Source organism: Cinclus cinclus, chromosome Z (assembly GCF_963662255.1).
Source record: "Cinclus cinclus chromosome Z, bCinCin1.1, whole genome shotgun sequence".
Taxonomy (NCBI): Eukaryota; Metazoa; Chordata; class Aves; order Passeriformes; family Cinclidae; genus Cinclus; species Cinclus cinclus.
In genome coordinates, this window is record NC_085084.1 from 74,157,425 (window position 1) to 74,179,361 (window position 21,937).

The 21,937-nt window shown below is 38.4% G+C and overlaps 1 protein-coding gene across 2 annotated transcripts; it reads left to right on the forward strand.

The window, feature by feature from the left end:
* The first annotated feature begins 1,821 nt into the window (after positions 1-1,821).
* PRLR (prolactin receptor) lies at positions 1,822-18,527 on the forward strand. Of its 2 annotated transcripts, XM_062513072.1 has the most exons (13): positions 1,822-1,891; positions 2,875-3,007; positions 6,359-6,528; positions 7,328-7,494; positions 7,852-7,854; positions 8,070-8,211; positions 10,819-10,951; positions 12,216-12,385; positions 13,636-13,805; positions 14,749-14,893; positions 15,772-15,871; positions 16,808-16,877; positions 17,517-18,527. In XM_062513072.1, the coding sequence occupies exons 1-13, from the start codon at positions 1,822-1,824 to the stop codon at positions 18,525-18,527; spliced, it is 2,484 nt and encodes an 827-aa protein (XP_062369056.1). The 2 variants fall into 2 exon arrangements, with proteins under 2 accessions (XP_062369056.1, XP_062369057.1); XM_062513073.1 differs by lacking the exon at positions 7,852-7,854.
* Positions 18,528-21,937: the final 3,410 nt, after the last annotated feature.

A 21,937-nucleotide genomic window follows, 5' to 3' on the forward strand; every position in this document is an offset into this window, starting at 1 on the left:
CTATTAATTTGGTTCTTTAGGTCTTCAGTTTACAAAATCACCTCATTTTCCTTGAAGAGTGCTCTAATAAAGATCCTTCTTGATGATGCCTCTCTTTTGTCGTACTAAAAAATTTCATTCTTTCAGCCTGTGTAATCAGTTTCTCTTTCTATCAATTCTTCACATAGAAAAGAAAGGAGAAAAAAAAATCATGGTGTTAATTCTTTATCTGTATGAGTCTCATCTTGAAAGTACGGTGTTTTGCAAATGTTCCAACTATTTTTAGATGTAATAAAATACTGGAAATACTATCATATATACATGAAGTAGTTATGTTTGTAGTTCTGTTATTTCACCTTCACCTGAGAAAAATGTGCCTTTTATGAGCACAATCATCTGTGTTCATCATTATATAGCCTCATTATAGAAGTTTTTGGCTAATTTATGAAGTCAAACACTGGTGTTTGTGCCTGTCATTTGTTTACAGTAATAAAGACTGCATGTGTTTACACCAAACTGGAATTTATATTTAAGTTGTTCTCTCTTCACTGTATATGCACAAAATGTTCTGAGTGAGTTTAAAACTAACCCAGATGAAATTTTCCAGCCTGTAGCTCAGTCACATGCCTGAAACATGCCTGGATATTCAGAAGTGGCATATGGGAATGTAGCCAACTCTTCCACATTGTCCAAAGTAAACATGTTTTAGACTTAGAAGCATTAACTGGTACTTCGCTTGGCTTTGCACTTGAAAAACATTTGTGTGATGATGTATTATAGTTTCTTGATGTGGAAAATGAACTGCAAACTGCAAATTGAGTCATCCGATAAACCACTAAGGATTTTTCCGCACCAAGGACACAGTTGTTCCCATGCTGTGCTACATGGAATGGGTTGCAAGCATGCGAGTACCTGTGAATGTGCTAGGGGTAGGAGTGGAAAGCTAAGAAGCTCCCTGCTTAGTAAATTGTAGGGACTCCAATAGCTGACTGCAGTCACCTCCATGCAGGGAGCATACTGGTGGGAGAAGCAGGAGGTTTTAAGTCGTTACATCTTCAGGCTAAACAAACATTTAGCAGCAACAGGGACTCCAGAGCGCCCGGAGTTGTAACCTGAATTCTGAGGACATCTAGTGGTGTGAGCCCACTGCACGACTGGGTCTTGGTCCCAGCTGGTGACCACTCGCACCATCTGTATGTCAGCTGAAATTTACTACAAAATTAAATGCTGTAAAAACAATTGGTTGAATGCACTGAAAGAGTACCATTCTTCAGCTCAAGTGATCCTGAATCCAACGCTGATAGACCCAAATATTGAAAAATTTTGAGATTGGATCAAAAATCATAAACTTCTAAATGAATGTTAGACCTTTTGTATTTGCCTTCTGTTCCCAGGACTTTCAGAGATCAAGTATGTTGAGCTCTTCTTTGCACCAGTAGGGATAGAAGTATATTTTTATTCCTAAAAGTCTAGTTTCGTTGGTTAATTCATTAATCTAGAAGTTAGAACTCTAAGATAAAAACCCAGTATCCCAAGATGCCAAAGAAATATGTAAGATTTTCTAATGCTGAGAAATTGTAAACCTAGCACTGCTAACCATTCAAAGAGCTCTGGAAAGAACTACCTGCTTCTCTGAGATTCAGGTTTTCAGCTTCCAAAGGGGAACTGCTGTTGTTGCCTCACCTTTTTGAGAGAGAACAAGAATCAATTAGCTGCAATTCAAAAAGGACTTTGATCAAGTCAAGCGATACCATGCTGAGCATTGTTACTGACTATTGCATGATGGTGTGTTTTTCAGTGAGCCCTTGATCTGGTACTTCCTCCCGAGGAGAGACAGGCGTCATGAAACAGAGAATCATTTCCTCAGTTCAAATTATTTTGCAGCTGGCTTTGACTACAGTTGGTCTGACTGGTAGGTACAACACTTCCTGAAACATTTGTTTTTTCCTCAAGACATTTTCTTTAGTAAAGTCTGAGGCTTCTATCCTGACCACCACTGGAGCATGTACCTATTTAAATTACTTCCTTCTGAAGTTCGGTATGGCAATTTTGAAAATGGCTGGATTGTCTTTTCTTTTTATACTATTAATTTAAGGATTGTTTGGTGGCAGTACTGAAAGGCACTTACTCCACCCCTATATTCACTTTATGCCTGTCACCTTCTTGGGAATTAGCATATAAATAGTTACACTATTTGAGATAATTACGTAGAACTTTAATGAAATAAAGATAAGCTTAAATTACAAGGTCACATGCTTGTTTTAAAATGAATGTAAATGGTCTGTGTTCTTGGTGTAAGTTAATGAGAAGTAGTCTTGTCAAGAAATATTCTTAAATGTATTTGGTTTAACAGGGAGTATTTGAATGATTCATTAATACATTCAGGTTGCCAGTACCCAAAAAAATCCATCTAGCCCATTGATTTCCTTATTTATATAATTGTCTGACCTATAATTTAACCCAAATATGCACAAAGAATGATATTATAGTTCTGTTGCAAAGTTGAAGGTGAAATTGAATTTTAAAATTGATCTGAAGATAAAAAATTTTAATGATTATCAGGACGAACCATAAAGCTTATATATTTATTTCCCATCTTCATAGTTTAATTTGGAGATAAGTATACCATTTCAAGTTTAGGCAAAAAATAAATGTTTATGCTAAAATTCGAAATCATTCTACTAGCTATTTTAGAAGCTTGAGGTAAAAAGTTATTTACTTTTCTGAGAACACTGATCATTTTCCCAGACAGTTATTTGCCCAATTCAGTCCACAGTTTCATGTAATTGTATTGTCTTCAAAAAAGGATTGCTTGGTTGACTTATCGTTCAACAATAGTGTCCAAAAGCATTACCCACTTCTCATTTTACTAGTTGGATTTTTGTACTTCCCTAGGTCAAACGTACCCTGGAAAACCTAAGATAATAAGATGTCGTTCTCTAGAAAAGGAAACTTTTTCGTGTTGGTGGAAGCCTGGCTCAGATGGAGGACTTCCTAACAATTACACCCTGTTCTACAGTAAGGACAGGTAACAAGTCACACATATGTACTCTAGGTGATCCAGTGATGGTTATGACAGACTAAGAGATTGACAACATTAATTTGTAAAGTTGATTTTGTGATTCCATTTTAACCTCAGATAGACAATAAGGGCTGCATAAGATCCATGGCTTCCCTTGTTGGAAGAGAACATCACCACTGACAGCCCCAAACCTTCAGCCTGTCTCTTCTGAAACTCATCTACCAAAAATCCCACTTGTCTGAAGATGTGCTAAGAACAAAGGCATGTTTTCCCACCTTTTTGGAAAGCACACAGCTTTCAGCTGAACGGGGTGTCCTCTGAGCACTGGAGCATGAGGTCACCACAGAGCAGCGGGTCTCCCATCACCCTAGCTTGGAGCAGGGCAGGAGGGGGCAGCCCAGACCTGTGCATCAGTCACCTCCTTGGGGACAGGGACAGGCTGAGGCCAGGCTGGGCTGGGACATCAGCTCATGGGTTGGGCTAGGAAAGGCAGGGATGTGTGGAGCTGGAGACCAGCTGAACTGGGGACCAGGGGCACAGGTAGTGCATGGAGGGGCTGGGCAGGGGCCCTGCCTTGGGGCCATGCCAGGGAGCTTGTCCATTACCATGCACACAAAAACCCCCATCTGGTCTATAGTCATTGATTCTCCTATTGGTTTTGTGGTCAATGGTTCCTAAAATGCAGTGAAATCAGACATGGGAATCACATCTCAAAAGTTAATATTTTGGTAAATTCTGGACCTGCTTATCCTGTTCAGGAATAAAGTGTGTATATGTTTGGCAACTTTACTTAACCTGTCCATCTTTGGTTAACTGTACTTTATTCCTGAAAACAATTAGTCTTTGAACAGGGATAATTTAGCAGGGAGGCTCAGAGACTAGAATTTTTTAATAAATCCAGTGAGATCCAGAATAGGTAAGATAAAGCCTCAGACATCCCTACTACAATTAAATATTCCAAATCACTGAGCAGAAAAAGATGCAGTCTTTAATGAAGTTACCACACAAAATGATGATTCGAGAACTTTTATTTTATGAAAAGCCCAGATGATTCAGTCTTGATCAAGAAGTTTAATATACATTTTAATTCATACTTGTCACTGCCTAGAGCCATTCTGCTTAGGTAACAATAAGAGTTCTTATCCATTTCATTAAATCAGTTGAACCCAGGCTTTGCCAAACACTGTAGAGCTGGGCCACAGTGACCTTTCCAGGCTCATTGTCTCTTAGCCACAATCCCCTCTCTGCCATCTTTTCTTTGTGAATTGTGACAAAACTGCCTGGAAACTAAGAAATCTTATTATTGATGATACATAGAGCATATAGTGGAATTAAAGTTCATTGTTGCACCACATCAGCTGATGTGGGTTTGTGTAGTTCTTCACACCTGGGGTAGGCTGTGAGCACATCACCCAGGTCAACTTTGAGCACAAAGCAGTCCCTCTCCTAAAGAAGCCGGAGGCCCATTTAAAGGCAATAAGTAATTGGCTGTGAAGTTTTGGGTTTTTAAAATTGTTGTGATGATGATCAGGTTAAAAATCAAATAAATTGACGTCAGGAGGGTCACAGAACAGGTTGCCTTGAGTGCAACCACACAGTACATACAGGATGACCAAGGGATCAGGCCCGGCTACCAAGGGTCTAGGAAAGGCAGGTCCTGCTTGGCCACCTTTTATGAGCAGGTGGCCCAGTCAGGAGAGGCTGTGGATGTAGTCTGCCCTGAACTTCAGCAAAGTCTTTGATAATATCTTCTACTGCATTCTCCTGCAAAAGCTGGCAGCCCATATCTTCGACAGGAGCACTCTTTGCTGGGCTAAGAACTGGCTGATGGCTGGGCCTAGGGAGCAGTGGTGAATGAATGGAATTACATCCAGCTGCAGCTGGTCACTAGTGGTGTCCTTACAGTGTTGGCGTCAGTCCTATTTAATGTCTTTGTTGATGATCTGGAGGAGAGGATTGAGAGCACCTCAGCCAGTTTGCAGATGGCACCAAGCTGGGTGGGAGTGCTGACCTGCTGGAGGGCAGGAAGGCTCTGCAGAGGGATCTGCACAGACTGGATCCATGGGCTGAGGCCAATTGTGTGAGGTTCAGCAAGGCCAAGTGCTGGGTCCTGTCCTTGGGTCAAAACAACCTCCTGCAGCTCCAGGCTGGGACAGAGTGGCTGGAAAGCTGCTGAGTGGGGAAGGACCTGGGGGTGCTGATCAACAGCAGCTGAACATGAGCCAGTGGTGCCCAGGTGGCCAAGAAGGCCAAAAACATCCTGAATGTATCAGCAATGGGGTGGCCAGCAGGACCAGGGCAGTGACTGCCCCTCTGTGCTGGACACTGGGGAGGCCACACCCAAATCCTGCGTCCAGTTCTGGGCCATTTATAACAAGAAAGACCCTGAGGTGCTGGGGTGAGTCCAGAAAAGGGGAACAGAGCTGGGGAAGGGTCTGGAGCACCAGTCCTGTCTGGAGAAGCTGAGGGAGCTGGGGGTGTTTATCCTGGAGAAGAGGAGGCTCAGGGGGCAGTTATCATTCACAACTGCCTGAAAGGAGGCTCCACTCGTGTGGGTCAGTCTCTGCTCACAGGGAATAGTGATAGGACAAGAGGAAATGGCCTCAAACTTCACTGCAGGAGGTTCAGGTTGGATCTCAGGAAGAATTCCTTCACTGAAAGGATGGGTAAGCATGGGAATAGACTGCCCAGAAGCCCATGGTGAAGTCACTGCTCTTGGAGGTATTCAAGAAATGACTGGACATGGCACCTGGTGCTGTGGTCTGGTTGACAAGGTGGTCAAAGCTTGACTTGACATCTTACAGGTCTTTTTCAACCTAAATGATTCTCTGACCTTGCTGAAAACAAACTAATCAGTAAAAGAGCTCTCTGCCATAGGGCCCATAATTTCTAGGGGTAGTATGTGAAGTTGTTTAGCAACTTACCTAATTGAAATAAATACTCCTCATTTCCCTCTTATTTGCTTATAAATATTGCTAAAGTTTCTTTGTTCTCTCTCTGGAAGACTCTGTTTCCATTCTTTTGTTGATTTATTCCTATGCATAAAAAAGAGGGTGAAAGCATTCATCAAAACAACTGCAGTGAAAATATCAATGAAGCATTTATGGTAACAGCATTTGATGTATACCAAAATGTTTCCAAGAGATGGGATTATAGATACATATAATATAAAATTATAAATGTTTTCTATATTTTTTATTTTTAAATAAATAAATTTATTTATACATCTATATAAGTTATATATATATATGTATATATATACACAAATATTTCAGATTTCTCTGCTGCACCTAGTCCATTACTAGAATATTATCTGCTTTGCTTCATTTCCTAAATTTTTAAATAATTTTGTTTCAGTGAAGAAAAAATCTATGAATGTCCAGACTACCTAACCTCAGGTCCAAATTCCTGCTACTTCGATAAAAACCACACTAATCCCTGGACAACATATATTATCACTGTAATGGCAACAAATGAGATTGGAAGTAACAGCTCAGATCCTCAGCATGTGGATGTAACTTCCATAGGTAAAATCAAAGAATGAAATGGAAAACAAACTAGTTGGAGATGTGTGCAGTTTTTAATCTCAGAACAGGTAGTGGTGAAAGACTTCCTTCTTTATGATGTGCAACTAGCTATCAAGAAGTGTTTATTTACAGATAATCTAAAATATGCATGTTAAATGTATGTGAAAACTGTGTTTTAATCATAGATTTAGTAACTACATACTGTAGGAATTTCATGTGTGGATATGTAAAAATTTTAACTTCAGTTGAAAAATTTGCTTCAGTTTCTAGTTGTCTGAAGTATTTTACTTAGACTCAATATAGATTATAAAATTTTCAATTTAGATCAAGTTACCTAATATTTCAAATGTATAAATCTTTTTTGACTGCTGGCATTGCAGTCTTGGAAGGATGAAAATAACTGCCTGAGCATTATACAGGTTTTTTGTAGTATTTTATATTCCTGAGTCCATTCTGTTTTCTGCACACACATAATATACCATTTTAATTATAATACACTTAGTTTTTCTAGCTGACATTTTAATTTTGCAAAAGTAGCCTTATGAAATTATGATTTGTATTTCCTCAGCCTGACAAATTCAGAGTAAAGCTTAAGATTTACTGATAATGTTGGAAATCAGGAGCTAATTAAACTCATTAAGTAGAAAGGAAAAATAAAAGGCTTCTTCATTACTCTTTTACAGTTCTGAATTATATGAAATTAATATAATGACATACAAAACCATAAAGGAGGTGTCTTTTCTGAGAGAAAATTAAATGTCACTTTAATGGCACTTAAACTTTTCATTCATTTGTGTAGTTCAGCCAGATGCTCCTGTGGACCTCTCTCTAGAAACAAACACATCTGCTAACCTGTCATACCTTTGGGCAAAATGGTCTCCACCCCCATTAGCTGATGCTAGCTCTAATTCACATGTATATCACTACGAGCTACGACTAAAACCTGAGGAAAAGGAAGAGTGGGAGGTAAGGGAAAAATATATTTCTTTTATAAATCCTCTATCCAGTGAATTCACATTTAACTATTTCCATTGACATTCCCCACCTGTTGCCATATTTCTAGGAATCAACTTCAATACTGCTACAGCTGAGTTTTTAGGACAAAATGTTACTCTTACAGTTATAGTCATGTGTCCTCAATGCTACCTAGCTTGTTGATGCTTTAATGATGGAGAATGCTGTGCATATTGAAATAGTTCTGAGGAGAAATTAGAAGGGTCTGAGAAAGTCACTTAAAGCCACTGAGAATTTCAGTGGGGGAGTTTATATGTGGGCTGGACTACTTGCAATGCTCCTTGTATTTTGGATATGATGGAGTTTGAGGAAGTCTACAGTTCAGTATGTTCTTGAATATCAGAATCAGCAGTGATGTTTTTTTTCTGCCAAAGCACTACTTTTGCTTCTTTGTAATTAATATCTTATAAATACTCAACTTAAATCCCTGACTTTCAGAAGTGAGTAGCTCACACCTATTCCTTTATGGTTTATTTGTTGAAGTGGTCCAATTCTCTATTATTTTCCCAGTCCATTTTCTTTTCCAGACAGTATCTGTAGGAATGCAGACACACTATGAGGTGAGCAGCCTGCAAGCTGGGGTGAAGTACTTTGTTCAGGTGCGTTGCAAGTTAGACCTTGGAGAGTGGAGCAAGTGGAGCTCGGAAAGAAGCATCCAGATCCCTAAAGGTGAGTTGATGATTGCTGCTCTGTAAATTGCTTTTAAATTCTATCAGGTTTGATGCTATGAGGGTACCTGAATGCTGGTCCTGAAAACCTGGCCTCTCACGTTGGTACTTTGTAGTGTTCAGTGCATTTTACCATACTGCCTGTGTAATTGTTTTGTTAATCTTGATCCAGTCAGGATCCTCTGCTGAAACTGGCTGTAATAAACAAGGTGGGATTTACTAGGAAGTCACTTCTGATACAGGCATGCCTAAATAATTTATTGTCCCTGTCCCTTTTTTTAAAAAATGTTGATTTTCTCTGTAGCTATAAATATCAGGTAACGTTTTTTGTGTAAGAGCCTGGATTGAAAGCACTGATCACAGAGCATGACACATTTACAGGTACTATCACAGCGAAGTTACTATCTGTGTTTTATTGAATTTGAGAAGACACACTAAATATGTATGACATCATACCTTGCTGCCAGACAGTTCAGCCAGCTTGTCTCAAAACTTCTTCCGTTTACTGGTTGTATTGTTCATTATTTGACATGGAGATTATTGAAGTACTGTGTCTTGGTTTTGAAAAGACAGCTGTGTGCTAGGGAAGAGCAGGGTCTTCCCTCTGAATTAGTATAATTTTGGAATCAAGGGGGCTCTCAGGCAAAGATATGGGGATAGGAATAACATTTCGAGATATGTATGTATGTGTATATACCAAGGCAAACAAAACAACAACCATGAGATTACCAACAAAGAGAACAACAGTTCAGTAAACAGCTCTTTTGGCTGTGCACACCTTTCCCCTGTGGTGCAGTTACTGTCCCAGGTGGCAGTGAGTGCAAGCCGGCTCCTGGTGGGCAGGGGTAGATGCGGTGATCCCGCGGGGCTGCAGCGGTGCTGGGGGTGACGGCGGCCGCGTCCCGACGGGAAGGGTGGAGGAGAGGCTCTGCTCTCGGATCCTTGGGGCGCCGTCGGTCCCGGTGTTCCGACAGGATGCGGGAGGCTTGGAAGCAAGGCCGAAGCAGGAGGGCGTCCGAGCAGGGGGTGCGGGGTCCCACAGCCGAGGAAAGGCAGCTCCCGGCGTTGGGATGGCAGGGCGAGGTTTTCCAGCAGCCGTCCTTCTCCCAGAGCCAAACCAGTGAGAGAGTGAGCAGCTGCCCCTACTCTCCTTTACCTGCCTCCCACTCTTTTAAGAGAGAAACTCCAAAAAGGGACAGGAAGCCTACCCCTATCACTAGCCATCTTAGCGTGTTAATGGAAAAACTTCCAGACAGAGAGGAGACGGGGGAAAAAAAAAGAAAAAAACAACCCCCAACATACTGTTAATAGAAAAATATTTTTTAAATGTCCCATTTTCAGATCTGCCTTGCGCAATTAGAAATTTGAAAAATCGATGTCTCTGTTGTATGTAGTAGAAAATATAAATTATTGATATAATAGACTATGTTTTTGCTACAAATATGTAACTGCAAAAGTTTCAGTCATTTCTGGGTTTTGATGAGCATCATCCTATTCAAAATTAAAGCATTTTTCTCCGCCCAATTCTTAAGTGCTGTTCTTGAGACTATAAAGACATGCTCAGGAGCAATCATGCAAGTATTCTGAGTACTGAACATAACATTACAGAGAAATATGAGAGCTGCTTCTTTGTATGTTTTGAGTACCTCACAAGAAAATTACTGGCAAGAACACAAACAAATAGACAAACATTTACATTCTTCTTTTTTACCTAAAATCAAAAGAAAATGACAGCATACCTTTCAAACGAACAGATTAATCTTAAAACATCCCTTTTGAAACAAAAAAATTTTTTTTTGTATGTAGTGGTTTATGCCCAGCTGGGAACAAACCACGACACAGCTGTTCACTCATATGTCACCATGGTAGAATTAGGAGAAGAATCAAAGGTAAAATCTGTAGGTTGGGATAAGAACAGTTCAATAATTAAAACAAAGTAAAATGTTATAATAATTGTAGATGATGATGATGATGATAAAGAAGGGGGGGAAAAAAGAATAAAAAATTATGGACAATATTGTTGCTCACCCAGTACTGACCAATGCCAGACTCCATTTCTGAATCCTGATGGGCGCTGATTCCAGGTGACTCCCAAATTTGTATGCTGGAGACGATGTTCTGTGGAGTGGAGTGTCCCTTTGGTCAGGTCACCTGTCCAGGCTATACTAACTCCCAACTTTTTCTTCTGTTTTGTAACCTCTTCACTGACAGAGCAGGAGACACAAAAAGGTCTTTGACTGAGGATAAATATGACTTAGTGACAAAATATCCCTGTACTATGAAAATTATTCTCATACTGTATCCAAACCACAGTTCTATCCCAGCTACTGAGAAGAAATAATCTCTATCCCAAACACTATAGAAAGCAGATTGGATAGTAGAATGTATTTTAAATAATTTCACAGAGCCTGCTGTGACAATATTTCAACATTCTTTATGAGTTACCCTAAGCTGTTGCTCTAAGCAGCAAATGGTCCCTCCTTTCCTGCACTCCTATGAAGCAACATTTTTTATATTTTCCTGTGCTCTTCTTGGCATTGTTTTATGAATTCAAGGGGGACCTAATGGATTAAACTTACTAATTAATTAATTTCTATATCTCTTACAGAACGGTTACCTCCTGAAAAGCCTACAATAATAAAGTGCCGTTCTCCTGAAAAGGAAACATTTACTTGTTGGTGGAAACCTGCTTCAGATGGAGGACTCTTGACCAACCATACTTTGCTTTACAGCAAAGAGGGGTAACAAGTGCTGTGTAGTTATTCAGTGTTTTGTTGGAAGGATCTGGAAAATCAATCCTCATTGGTTTCTTGTTTCGGGAGATGTCATTTTCTACAGTCCATGTAGTCCATGTAGTTTACAGTCTGGTTTTGTCCAGTGGCATGTTCTGGTATCACACTAAAGCAGCAACATCTCCAAGACTGAAATACTGAATCTTGATCTCTTTATAATGGCAGGTGAATTACTGTGAATTCTGTCTTCATTGTTCATCAACAGGGTTTTAGTAAACAATATAACTGTACAGTCCTAAAACTCTTCAACCATGCAGTCTTAGAAATAAAACTTCCTAAAATGACCAGATACTAAAATTCTTATTTTCTGATAAGGCTTGTTTTGCACTAGTATTCATAGGCCATGAATGCATCCTGGTTTCTGTAGTAATCTTTCCTCAGAACTCAAATAAAGTGCTGAACATTCATTTTGAAGGAAGAGTCAATAATTTTTTTTAGGTCTTGTGAACCCTTTTTGGTCCTTTTAAGTTCAGCTAGTACTGCTCAACCTTGCAATGAGATAGAGAGATGCTAAACTCTGTAACTGTCAGCTGAGAGCCCATTCTTAGTGTAAAAAGACAGATACTGATCGAGCCAGGTATGGCAGAGTAAGAGGTCCCCATCCACAACTTTCTCTTTTGTTATTATGTATGTAGGAGGAGTGTGAAAACAAATATTGCATATTCAATTTTCTCTCCTACCCCTCCTCTGACTTTGGGAAGCTTGGGAATGGATGTGAAGGAGAGGTACAAAGTAGATCTTTTTTTTTTAATAATCAAGAGATGAAAAAACAAATAAATTCTGAAAGCTTGTTAGTGCAACCTGCAGAATTCCTGTAAGTATGGAATGAACTTTGGAAGTACATAATTTTTATTTGATGGGTTATAAGATTTCAGCAATCATTTCTACTCAGTCTCTGGAACATGTAAGGGTTCTGGGCTGTGCAGTGGACTGTGGCTTTCAGGGGAGTAAGAGTTGTGCTGTACTAGCCCACAGCTGCGTCTGCCATAGCCTAAATTCTTCAAGCTTTGTGGTGTTTACTTTGTGGGGAAAATGCTTAGCACAGTCTCTGGGATTGTCCCATGACTCTTTAGTCTGGAAGCAGTTTTCTGATTTTCTTCACATTGCCAGGCGTGAAAAATTGGATCCAGCCCTAAATAATGCTGAAGTACTAGTAACCAAAATCAGGTGTTTTAGTCTGTGTAATGTAATCACTGTGATTCTTTCATTTCAGAGAAGAAAAAGTTTATGAATGTCCAGATTACAAAACTGCAGGCCCTAATTCATGCTACTTTGATAAAAAGCACACCTCTTTCTGGACCATATACAATATAACTGTGAGGGCAACTAATGAAATGGGAAGTAATGTCTCTGATCCTCATTACGTAGATGTGACTTACATAGGTAAGAGTTTAAAAGTTGTTCCTGTGGAACCAAATAATTCAGAATCATGGGTTTTGACACAAGAATTATAATTCCTGCTCTCCTGATATATAGTGTTATGTCCAAGTTAAAAACTTGTACAAATACGATATTCCTTAGTGTAATAACAAATCAATATTCATCTCCTTACCATCTTGTTTTCAGAAGAAGCCAAAAATGCTAAAAGCTTTAAAATTATGTTCAGATAAACATTTATTGGTTTTCAATATTTCTTGTAGTCAAACACTAAGAAACAACATGCATCTAAAATCTTTCTTCACACAGTACAAATTTTATCTTTTAAGTAATAATATTTATATCTGATTACCCAAAAGTAGTTTCCAGATCCAAGAGAAGCTGCATTAATGCTTTTTATAGCAATGTACTGATAATCTCTTTCTCAGACTTTTTCTACAGAGTGACTGTGGACAAGTAATTAGAGTTTTATCTAAGGGAATGGAACATTATCCTTGATAACCATTTTGTTGTCAAGCATCTGGCTGCCAGGAGTCTGGCAACTGGAAAAGGGCTGCTGGAGAAATTGCTTTATATTCTACCTTAGTGCAATGGCCTGATAAATTTTTGATCTGACAGTGCTAAAATATATGCACAATATGCAGAAGCTGTACCTCTAAACTGAGGAAGATGCAAGCCTGACCATAGAATAAACCTGCATTCCATTTTGGTTTATTTTTGGTATACAGACAGAGCTTTAATATGCTTTTTTGTTTTACCTTTAAGTATCTTTACATATGAGTGTAGGGTTCATGTGGCTGTGTTTTCTAAATGTAAAAGATGGAGGGGACAAGTTTCATTAGATGCATCCATGTTTTCAGTGCTCCTAAATATTTATACCGAGCTTTGATAAGATTATAGTAGAACACAACTTTCATAACAGAACATTAAATAATGAACTTTGAAATATAATTGTGGGGAAAAGTAACAATAAATGGTAATGTAAGAAAAAAAATCTGCGTTGAGAAATGATTAAGGCAAATCTCAACATGAATTCAACATACTTACTACTATTTGGGGGGGGAGGGGGAAGTTAAAATTCATTAATCCATACTTTATCTGAAAACTCTTGGTTTCTATATTCCAGTAGCAGTTCTAAATTATCAGACACAATGGAGATGGCAACACTTCACTCACATAATTTTGTAGTTCTTCTTAAGAAATGCAGGGGAAAAAAATCACTTGGATTCTTATTGATGGTTCTTTTATTTCAACAGTACAGCCAGATCCTCCTGTGAATATTACTCTGGAATTAAAAAAGTCAATAAAGAGAAAACCGTATCTGGTGCTGACATGGTCACCACCCCCACTAGCTGATGTCAGATCTGGATGGCTTACCCTTGAATATGAATTGCGACTAAAGCCTGAAGAAGGAGAGGAATGGGAGGTAAGGATGTCATAAATTTTTGCTAGATAAAGTTTTCTGACCAGCTAGATTTTGTCATCCAGATCCCATGCTTGAATGTAGTGATGCAGACACTCTAAATAGTTCATAATTTTTCAAAAGTGCTTGTGTGACCCATGATTTCCTGCTGACATCCCTGGCATCTCACATGCTGCTGTACAATAGCAGGTGATAAAGTACTTGTTTTTAATTGTGGTCATTATTTATTAATCATATTGGCATTGTAGTTTAAATTGTTCATTCTCATTTAGTCAGGTTTCTATCATGATAATTTATTCTTAACCACAAGCACTTCTTAAATAACAGAAAGCTCAGCAACATTACATACAATAATTTAAATTTATATAAATAACCATTAGGTGGTAATTGTAGTGGCCACAAAATAATAATAATTTTCTGTGCTAGGATCTAAACTGAAACAACTGAGTGGCAAATTAAAGACTTCAGCTATAGGTATTTGACTCCACCTCTTCTCCAGAGCTTCCAAACCACCTCTGTATCTCCTCCTGCCTTCCCCCTCTCACTGCACTTCCCTCTGGCCTTCTGGCCATTACAAGATCTACTTTTTATTACACAGTGCATTTCCACCACTCCACATTCCCTCTTCCTCGCTTCATTTTCTTTCTCCATCTCTGTTTCTTGTGTCCTCCTTTTCCTGTAACCATTGTGGTTTCTACCATTACCACAGCTCCTCCCCTGTTTGCATAAATTCATGGTATGTTTATAAAGCAGTTAAATTTGTCCTGTACACCAGAGTTAGATCTCGTTCCCACCTGCTAGAAAACTAAACTACGGAAATAAAACAAATGTACCATTATTCCACTCTTTCTCAACAATGATTAGGGAAAGATATCCAGACTCATTCTATATTCCCATCTTCATAACCTAAACCTTAGCTGTGACTTTTATTTTATTTTATTTCCAGACTATTTTTGTTGGACAGCAAACACAATGTAAAATGTTTAGTTTAAATCCTGGAAAGAGGTACATTGTGCAGATTCACTGCAAACCAGACCACCATGGATTGTGGAGTGAGTGGAGCCCAGAAATGTATATTGAGATCCCTACTGGTGAGTGGCCAGGCATCCCTTCAGTAACTGTTATTACATGCAAATTCATGTTATATTTTTTTTGTTAGCTGTTTGTGGCACCTATGCAGATCCCTTAGTTTCCCTAGGACAGAGAAGGACATCATTGCTAAGGTAACCAAATCCTTACCATCCCTGCACCATACCCAGTTACCTTTCCCCTTCATTACTGTATTATAGAGTTGAGAAGGTGATTAATTTCTTTGCTTATTTAGACCTTGTCCTTTCTGTCCATTGCCTCATTTTTTCTCTTTGCTTATTTAGACCATGTCCATTCTGTCTATTACCTCATTTTTATTCTTTATGGAGTTTTTTAATTGAAAGAACACTGGCAACTGCATTAAAACTGTGACACGGACAACAAAGGGTGACTGCTTGCAGACAGAAACAGCTCTTCATTACTCTTTATCTGGAATGAATATGAAATAAGCACTTCAGTATAAAAAGTGTTACATTACAATAAAAATCCTTCAAAATATGTAAACCTAGGTCCCTTTGCCCAGCATTTAATTAATTGTACTATATGTATTTAATAATGAAATTACTACAGTTTTGGTACAACTGGATTTGAACACAATCTGTATAATTGGCTGTGACAAAATTTTCCTCTTCATGCATTTTTGTATAATTTTTCCAAGACAGTTTATTTCCTGTGCAGTACCATTAGTAAAAATTATATTCATTATTTGATATTACAGGGATTGTTGAGATCCATCTGTGCTGGTGGAGGCCTCTATTCAATAATAAATTTGGCAGTTTAGGCCAATTTTTAAAATAAAAGTAATTTGCAAGAGAGTTTTTTGCATGCTGACTGTGCATATGCTAGATGCATGTCCTTAAATAAGACTGTTTTTTCTTAGACTTTAGAGTAAAAGATATGGTTGTGTGGATCATCGTTGGTGTCCTATCATCTCTTATCTGTTTAATCATGAGCTGGATAATGATTATGAAAGGGTACAGGTAAGCCACCAATTTCACAATTGCATGGAGTCCAAGATCAGAGAAAAATTTTCAAAAATAACTTCTAATATTTGATTCCATTTTCTATGGCATTTGCCTTATCTTATAAACTATTAGTTATAGGTGTTTGACTTAATTTGCAACTGATAAGGCAGTATCTCTTCTCCTTATGGAAACCAGGCTAAATTCTCAGTTCGTAAAGATCTGTGTCTGTTAGATCTGATTAATCTTGGTTAGTCATGTAATATTCATCAAACATTACTTAGAGTATCCCTTTTCCTGTAGGAGGCATGTCTTTGGGGTTTGTCATAATTTCCTAAGGTAAACAAGGTTGTATTATGAAATTGTCTTTCTGACAGCTTCTCTATAAATTTCCTAAATTATTTCTTAGAATCCTGGCTAATTTCATTCAAATTGAAAGAGGTGTTGCAAAGATTATTGCTTTTGTGCAATTCTTACAAAAAATACTGGCTGAGTAGAAGAAAGGGATAGAAACTGGTTGTAAAAGCCATGTCCTTCACAATAAATCCTGTTTAGCAGTAGTCAGGTGACTGTCAATGATGCACAGACAGCTCTACGCCCTCCTGGACTGTGCTTCACTTCACTGTGCCATGACCAATGATGAATTTACAATGGCATTACAAAACTGGAGGGACAGATGGCAATAAAAAGGATATTAGTAATTTTACTTTTCCAGTTGAGTAACTTCTGTACTAGGGGTGGTTTTTATAGATACATCTAAGGGTACTTTATGAGCTGTAACTGCATTTGTGAATTAGGCAGGAGACAGAGGTCCAACTGGGACATAAAAATATAGGAGAAGTATTTAAAATCTCAGTCACATTCTGAGGAAATGGGAGAACAAATAGTGAGGTAGAATCTGTATTTACACCTGGTATGTTTTTTCCTTTTTTTTTTTTTTTTTTTTTTTTTTAGAATGATGGCCTTTATCCTGCCACCAGTTCCAGGACCAAAGATAAAAGGCATAGATACACATCTGCTGGAGGTGAGTACCACAGCTAACAACAAAAGAATTCACCATAACTCACTTTTCCAACTTATGTACTAGCAAACACAATTACCACAGTAAAGTGTAAAACTGCATTAATTAATCAGTGTTGGAAATAAGCAACACTTTCTGGTTAAACATGTGGAAGATATGGAAAGATGTGAAAACTGTATGAGTCAGAGTTTTGCCTTGCACTTGTAACAGGAGGGTGTTTAAGAACAGGGTTTGTGACTGTCCTGTTTCCTGGGACATGAAATGCCTCTGTGAACTTCCCAGTAACTCTTATGAAACCTTATGAAAGGTGCTCTGCACAGTCTTTTGCCATGCTGAAGAGGCAGGACATGTCTGCACTGCAATTCTCCTCCATTTCCTTCTTGTTAAACTCATACCTGTCAAAAGCCCCCTGCTCCTCTCACATTAGAAACATGAATTTTAGGTTTGTCTCCCCACTGAAGAAACTCAGGAATTTTTCTTTCAATATTTTCTTTCAATATTTTCTTTCAATATTTTCTGCAGCAGTAGAAATCAGGTCTAGCAATATAACTATTGAAGTGTCTGTATACCAAATGTGTAGATTGTTCATATAATCCCTAAGGCTGACGAAGAAAAACTATATCCTCTTCATTATACCTTCAGACAGGAAAATCTGAAGAATTACTGAGTGCTCTTGGTTGCCATGGTTTCCCTCCATCATCAGACTATGAGGAACTACTGATAGAATATCTGGAGGTAGAGGACAGTGAGGATCAGCAACTCATGCCGAGTCATGACACTCCCAGTAAAAACACAAAAATTATACTGAAGGAAACAGACAGTGACTCAGGCCGAGGGAGCTGTGATAGCCCTTCTCTCCTCTCTGTGAAGTGCAGGGAGTCCCGTGGCCTTCCATCTACTCTTCAGACACAAGATGTAAGAGCTAAAGAAAAGAAAGGAGGAAAAGGGAGCTGGGAAACTCGGTGTACAGCCTCCGAACAGAAAATGCTCCCTTGTAACAGTGAGAGTATGAAGTCGTGCACGTGGCTGGCAGCTCAGTTACCCGGTAATCAGGCTGCTATGTTTGCCTACCACAGCACTGTGGAGGCATTCAGGATAACACTGAACACCACAAATGTGAACACTTCACCAGTTTTGGTGGGAAATGAAGAAAATCGTCAGCCACTATATCCTATTGCTGAAACTGTGTATGATGATGTGGAAAAGATAAGCGAGATGGAGTATTCCAAAACTGACCAAACCACAGTGCAGGTCAGACAAAACCAACAAAATGACAGATCACCTTTCCTGAATCCTAAAGTAATGGACTATGTAGAAGTTCATAAAGTCAGACAAGATGAGGAACCAACACTGTTACTGAAACATAAAGAAAATAGTGGAAAGACCAAAAAAAGCACTGTTCCAGGAACCAGCAAAGAATATACCAAGGTCTCAACAGTTGTGGACCATCACATTTTAGTATTACTGCCAGATCAGCGCACCCAGAACACACCTGTATCTCAAGAACCTGTAGCAGAAACATCTCAGAACCCTCAGGAAAGTCAAGCTGAGAAGAATACAGGCTACAGCATGACAGCTCCAAGTGATTCCAGAGGAGACACCAGTGGATCAGACTACATGGACCCATCTTCCTTTATGCCCTCCTTTAAATAACCTTTTTAGTACAGCACATACTTAGTAGTTACACACAGCAAAATAAAATCACATAGCAAACAGTTCTTTGAAAAAATCTAGCCTCCAAAAGCCTAGCCTCCAGTGTGCATTTTACAGGTAATAAAATAATCTGTGAGTTGAGGTAATAGTCGTGGGCATAGATCCTGGATCATTAGCACACATTTGTGACACAGTGAAATGAGGAAGGGGATCTTGTCTGTCGTGAAAAATGCACTGTAAAATAATTATTCAGATCTGCAAAACTTGTGTTGGTTGATGAAGCCTGAGGGAATTCCACAGATTCAACAAAGATGGAAATTGTTATAGGTCAGTCAGCAAACCATAGCGATCTGAGCAGTACCTACATTACATAAATCATTGCACAACAATATTTTTACCTACTGTGTTAGCTAATGTGTTTTCTTCTGAATGCATTCTGGCACTAGATTAAGTTGTCTTTCTCTTTTTTCTCAGTCCTTGAGAAAAAGGAGCTCTTATACATGACAAATCATACATAAAAGAGAATATATTATACAAATTGCAGTGAAATAATAAATTCTTCTAAATATATTTTTGCTTTGTTTCAATGTGACAGAAAACTGCATCCCATCCATATCCTAGTCCAAAAAACCAAACTGAAAAAGAAAGCAAGATAACATATGATATACTGCCTTACTGTATATAATACACAATTTTACTTTAATATAAGCCCATATGTTTAACAATCTATTTTTAAAGGCTATTTTTCTATTACCAAAAAAAAGAGCAAAATAAAATATTTTTTAATTTCCCAATGCTATTTAGCTACCTAGGACCTTTTCTCTTTCCTTCTGCTGAGGCAGTAATAAATAAAGCTATAATTTCTATACAAAGCATAAAATTAAACTTTATACTAATTAAGAATATGGAGACATTTTTAAACTATATTTCTAATATATTACAGATATATTACTATTTGAATTGTAAATTATTTGTTTCACAGGTTTTTTATTACCTGTAATTATATAATTAAAATAGAATTTAGGTTTTGAGAGCCGAGGTTCTTTCCCATTGAATTTGTACTCTGACACCAATTGTAAATGAAATTGAGTTCTTCTGTATCCTGCACTTTTCTCTGAGCCTGGAAGGAAAGTTTGAAGTCAGATTTTTTATAATGAATTTATGAACATCACTTCTGGAACCCAGCCTCCAAGGTCTGATTCAGCCCTCCACTGAAAAAGCACTAGGAATGAGGAGACAAGTCCATGAGTCCATGTGCTTGGGCTGGTCCCAGAAAAGCAGTGGGAACAGTAAGGATCAATTATAACCCATGTAACTGAAGACAGAATCAAAATGGTACTGTACAGCCTGCAAAGTTGCTGTGGTCCTTCCTTCTTGAAACAAAAGTTTAATTTACTCTAGAAAAGTGTGACTGTGTGATGACTGATTAAAAGTGTGCCAAGTATTTAGCAGGCATCTCTAGCTTCAGGGGAAACTGAAAACTTAAGTGAGGGAATGATCCTGTACCTGAGCAGGAGAGTGTATTTGATAGATACACTCCCTTTTGTTATTCTCCTTCCTGAACAGCTTTACTTTTCTCCGTACTCTTATGATTTTATGCACTGAGCGAGCCTTCCTGTGATATCAGCCCTGCTGCAAAGCCAGACAAAAGAGTATTTCAGATTTTGAAGGTCCCAGAAGGCCACATCTAATTTGGCAAATCAGATACTCACCCTTTACCTTCAAAGCCATGCAACTGCTCGAGCACAGAATATTGAAATTGCCTAGCCTTTGCACAGGCAGGACATAAGAACTTAACTAATTACCTGTGTGTCTATAAACATATGTGCTAGTGTAGAATGTAGCATTAGGGTGGCATCAGATTTTAAAGCCTGTCCTCTATACAGGCAGCTGCCCATTTTCAGGGGCTGATCAGAGCAGTCTGGATGCTCTGCTGAAGGTGTGGGAAGGTATCCTAGATTCCTAATTCAACCACTTATTTAACATGTGAAGACATGAAGGGGCTACTACAGCTATCAGCCTAACATAAAACTCTATTCAGTTACAGTTGACAGAACAAATTTACCATAGATACTTTTTTTGTAGTGTACCTTACAAATTTCTGGGGATGCTAGAAGTACTGCAAAGAAGCTCTTGAGTTATGAGGAAACCTTTGTGTGTGTGTGTAAGCTGATAACACTGTGTCTGATAGTGTTTTACTTACCCTTCCGTTTTCTGAATCTGACAGAGCTAATACGATCAGACACGTTCTTCTTTCTTTACACAGATAGCTCTATCTGTTGTTTCCTGCACTTAATAATGTGCATAAGGATATGCTGCTACAGGCCTTCTGGGATGTATCTAGTGATGCACAGAAGCTGTAGTATCTCATCAAGCCTAGAGCCTAAGGATGTTCCTTATAGAGTAGATTTCTTAGGTTAGAACACAGGTGCCTGCCCAGATGTATGACAGCAACAGGCCTACCCTATCTTTTTACATGAAGCTACTTTTCACCTGAAGCAAGCAGACACAACAGTTTGCAGATTCTAATTGTATGATTCATCCTGCCTAACTGTAGGCATGTGTGCCTCCAATAATCCACGCGAGTCAAGGACTTTCTCTGCTTTGTCATAAATGAATACTGAAACTGCAAAATAGTTGTAGCCTAAATTACTCCATGTAGTGTTGAGCATCTCCCACCTTTACTGATGAATGTCTTAATATGCCAAATCATCATGGCTCTCTGTGAAAAGGGAAACTCACTCACAGTGGAAAAGGGGCATTTTCTTGCTGCTTTGAAGTTTTTGGTCATTTGCTAGCTAGATGCAATTTGAATGCATTTTCATAAATATATTTAATTCTTGAAGATGAACAAATGTTCAGATAGATTAATTTTCCCTTCCATTTGCTTATATTTTCCAAAACACTTTCTTGCTCCCAGTGGCAAAGCTTCTGAAAGCGACCTTAAACATCTGAAAGTACATTAAAAAAACAAACAAACAAACAAACAACTTAGCATTCTGTAAAATAAAAATAACCTTCAGCTAAGTCTTTGGTCCTTTGAATGTTCAAATACTTAATTTTTTCTGTTTACAACAATATTTTTGCTGGCAATTCTTTAATCTTTTCATTAGGAAGTACATGAGTTTCTGCAGCAATTCTACAGAGTCAATCAGTGCAAAATTATGACACACCAATGGGGAAAAACAAGCTCTTGACACCTCTTTTGATATCCAGAGGGATGAACAGTATTTACCCCAGGAACAGGGATCAGCCCTCTAGCTCTTGCACCATTAGTCAAATTTCTCACTTGGAATAATTATTTCAAGAATGTGAATGATGTTTTCAGTCTCAAAGTTATCCACATGTCATAGTGTGAACTACTTTGTAATAGCATAAAAGCCCTAAAAGCTAACATAAAGACTCTTCTA

Coding starts and splice junctions, on each gene's coding strand:
- PRLR (XM_062513072.1), top strand. CDS start 1,822: ATGAAACAGAGAATCATTTCCTCAGTTCAAATTATTTTGCAGCTGGCT. Junction 1,892..2,874: donor GACTACAGTTGGTCTGACTG/GTAGGTACAACA, acceptor GTACTTCCCTAG/GTCAAACGTACCCTGGAAAA. Junction 10,952..12,215: donor TTGCTTTACAGCAAAGAGGG/GTAACAAGTGCT, acceptor CTTTCATTTCAG/AGAAGAAAAAGTTTATGAAT.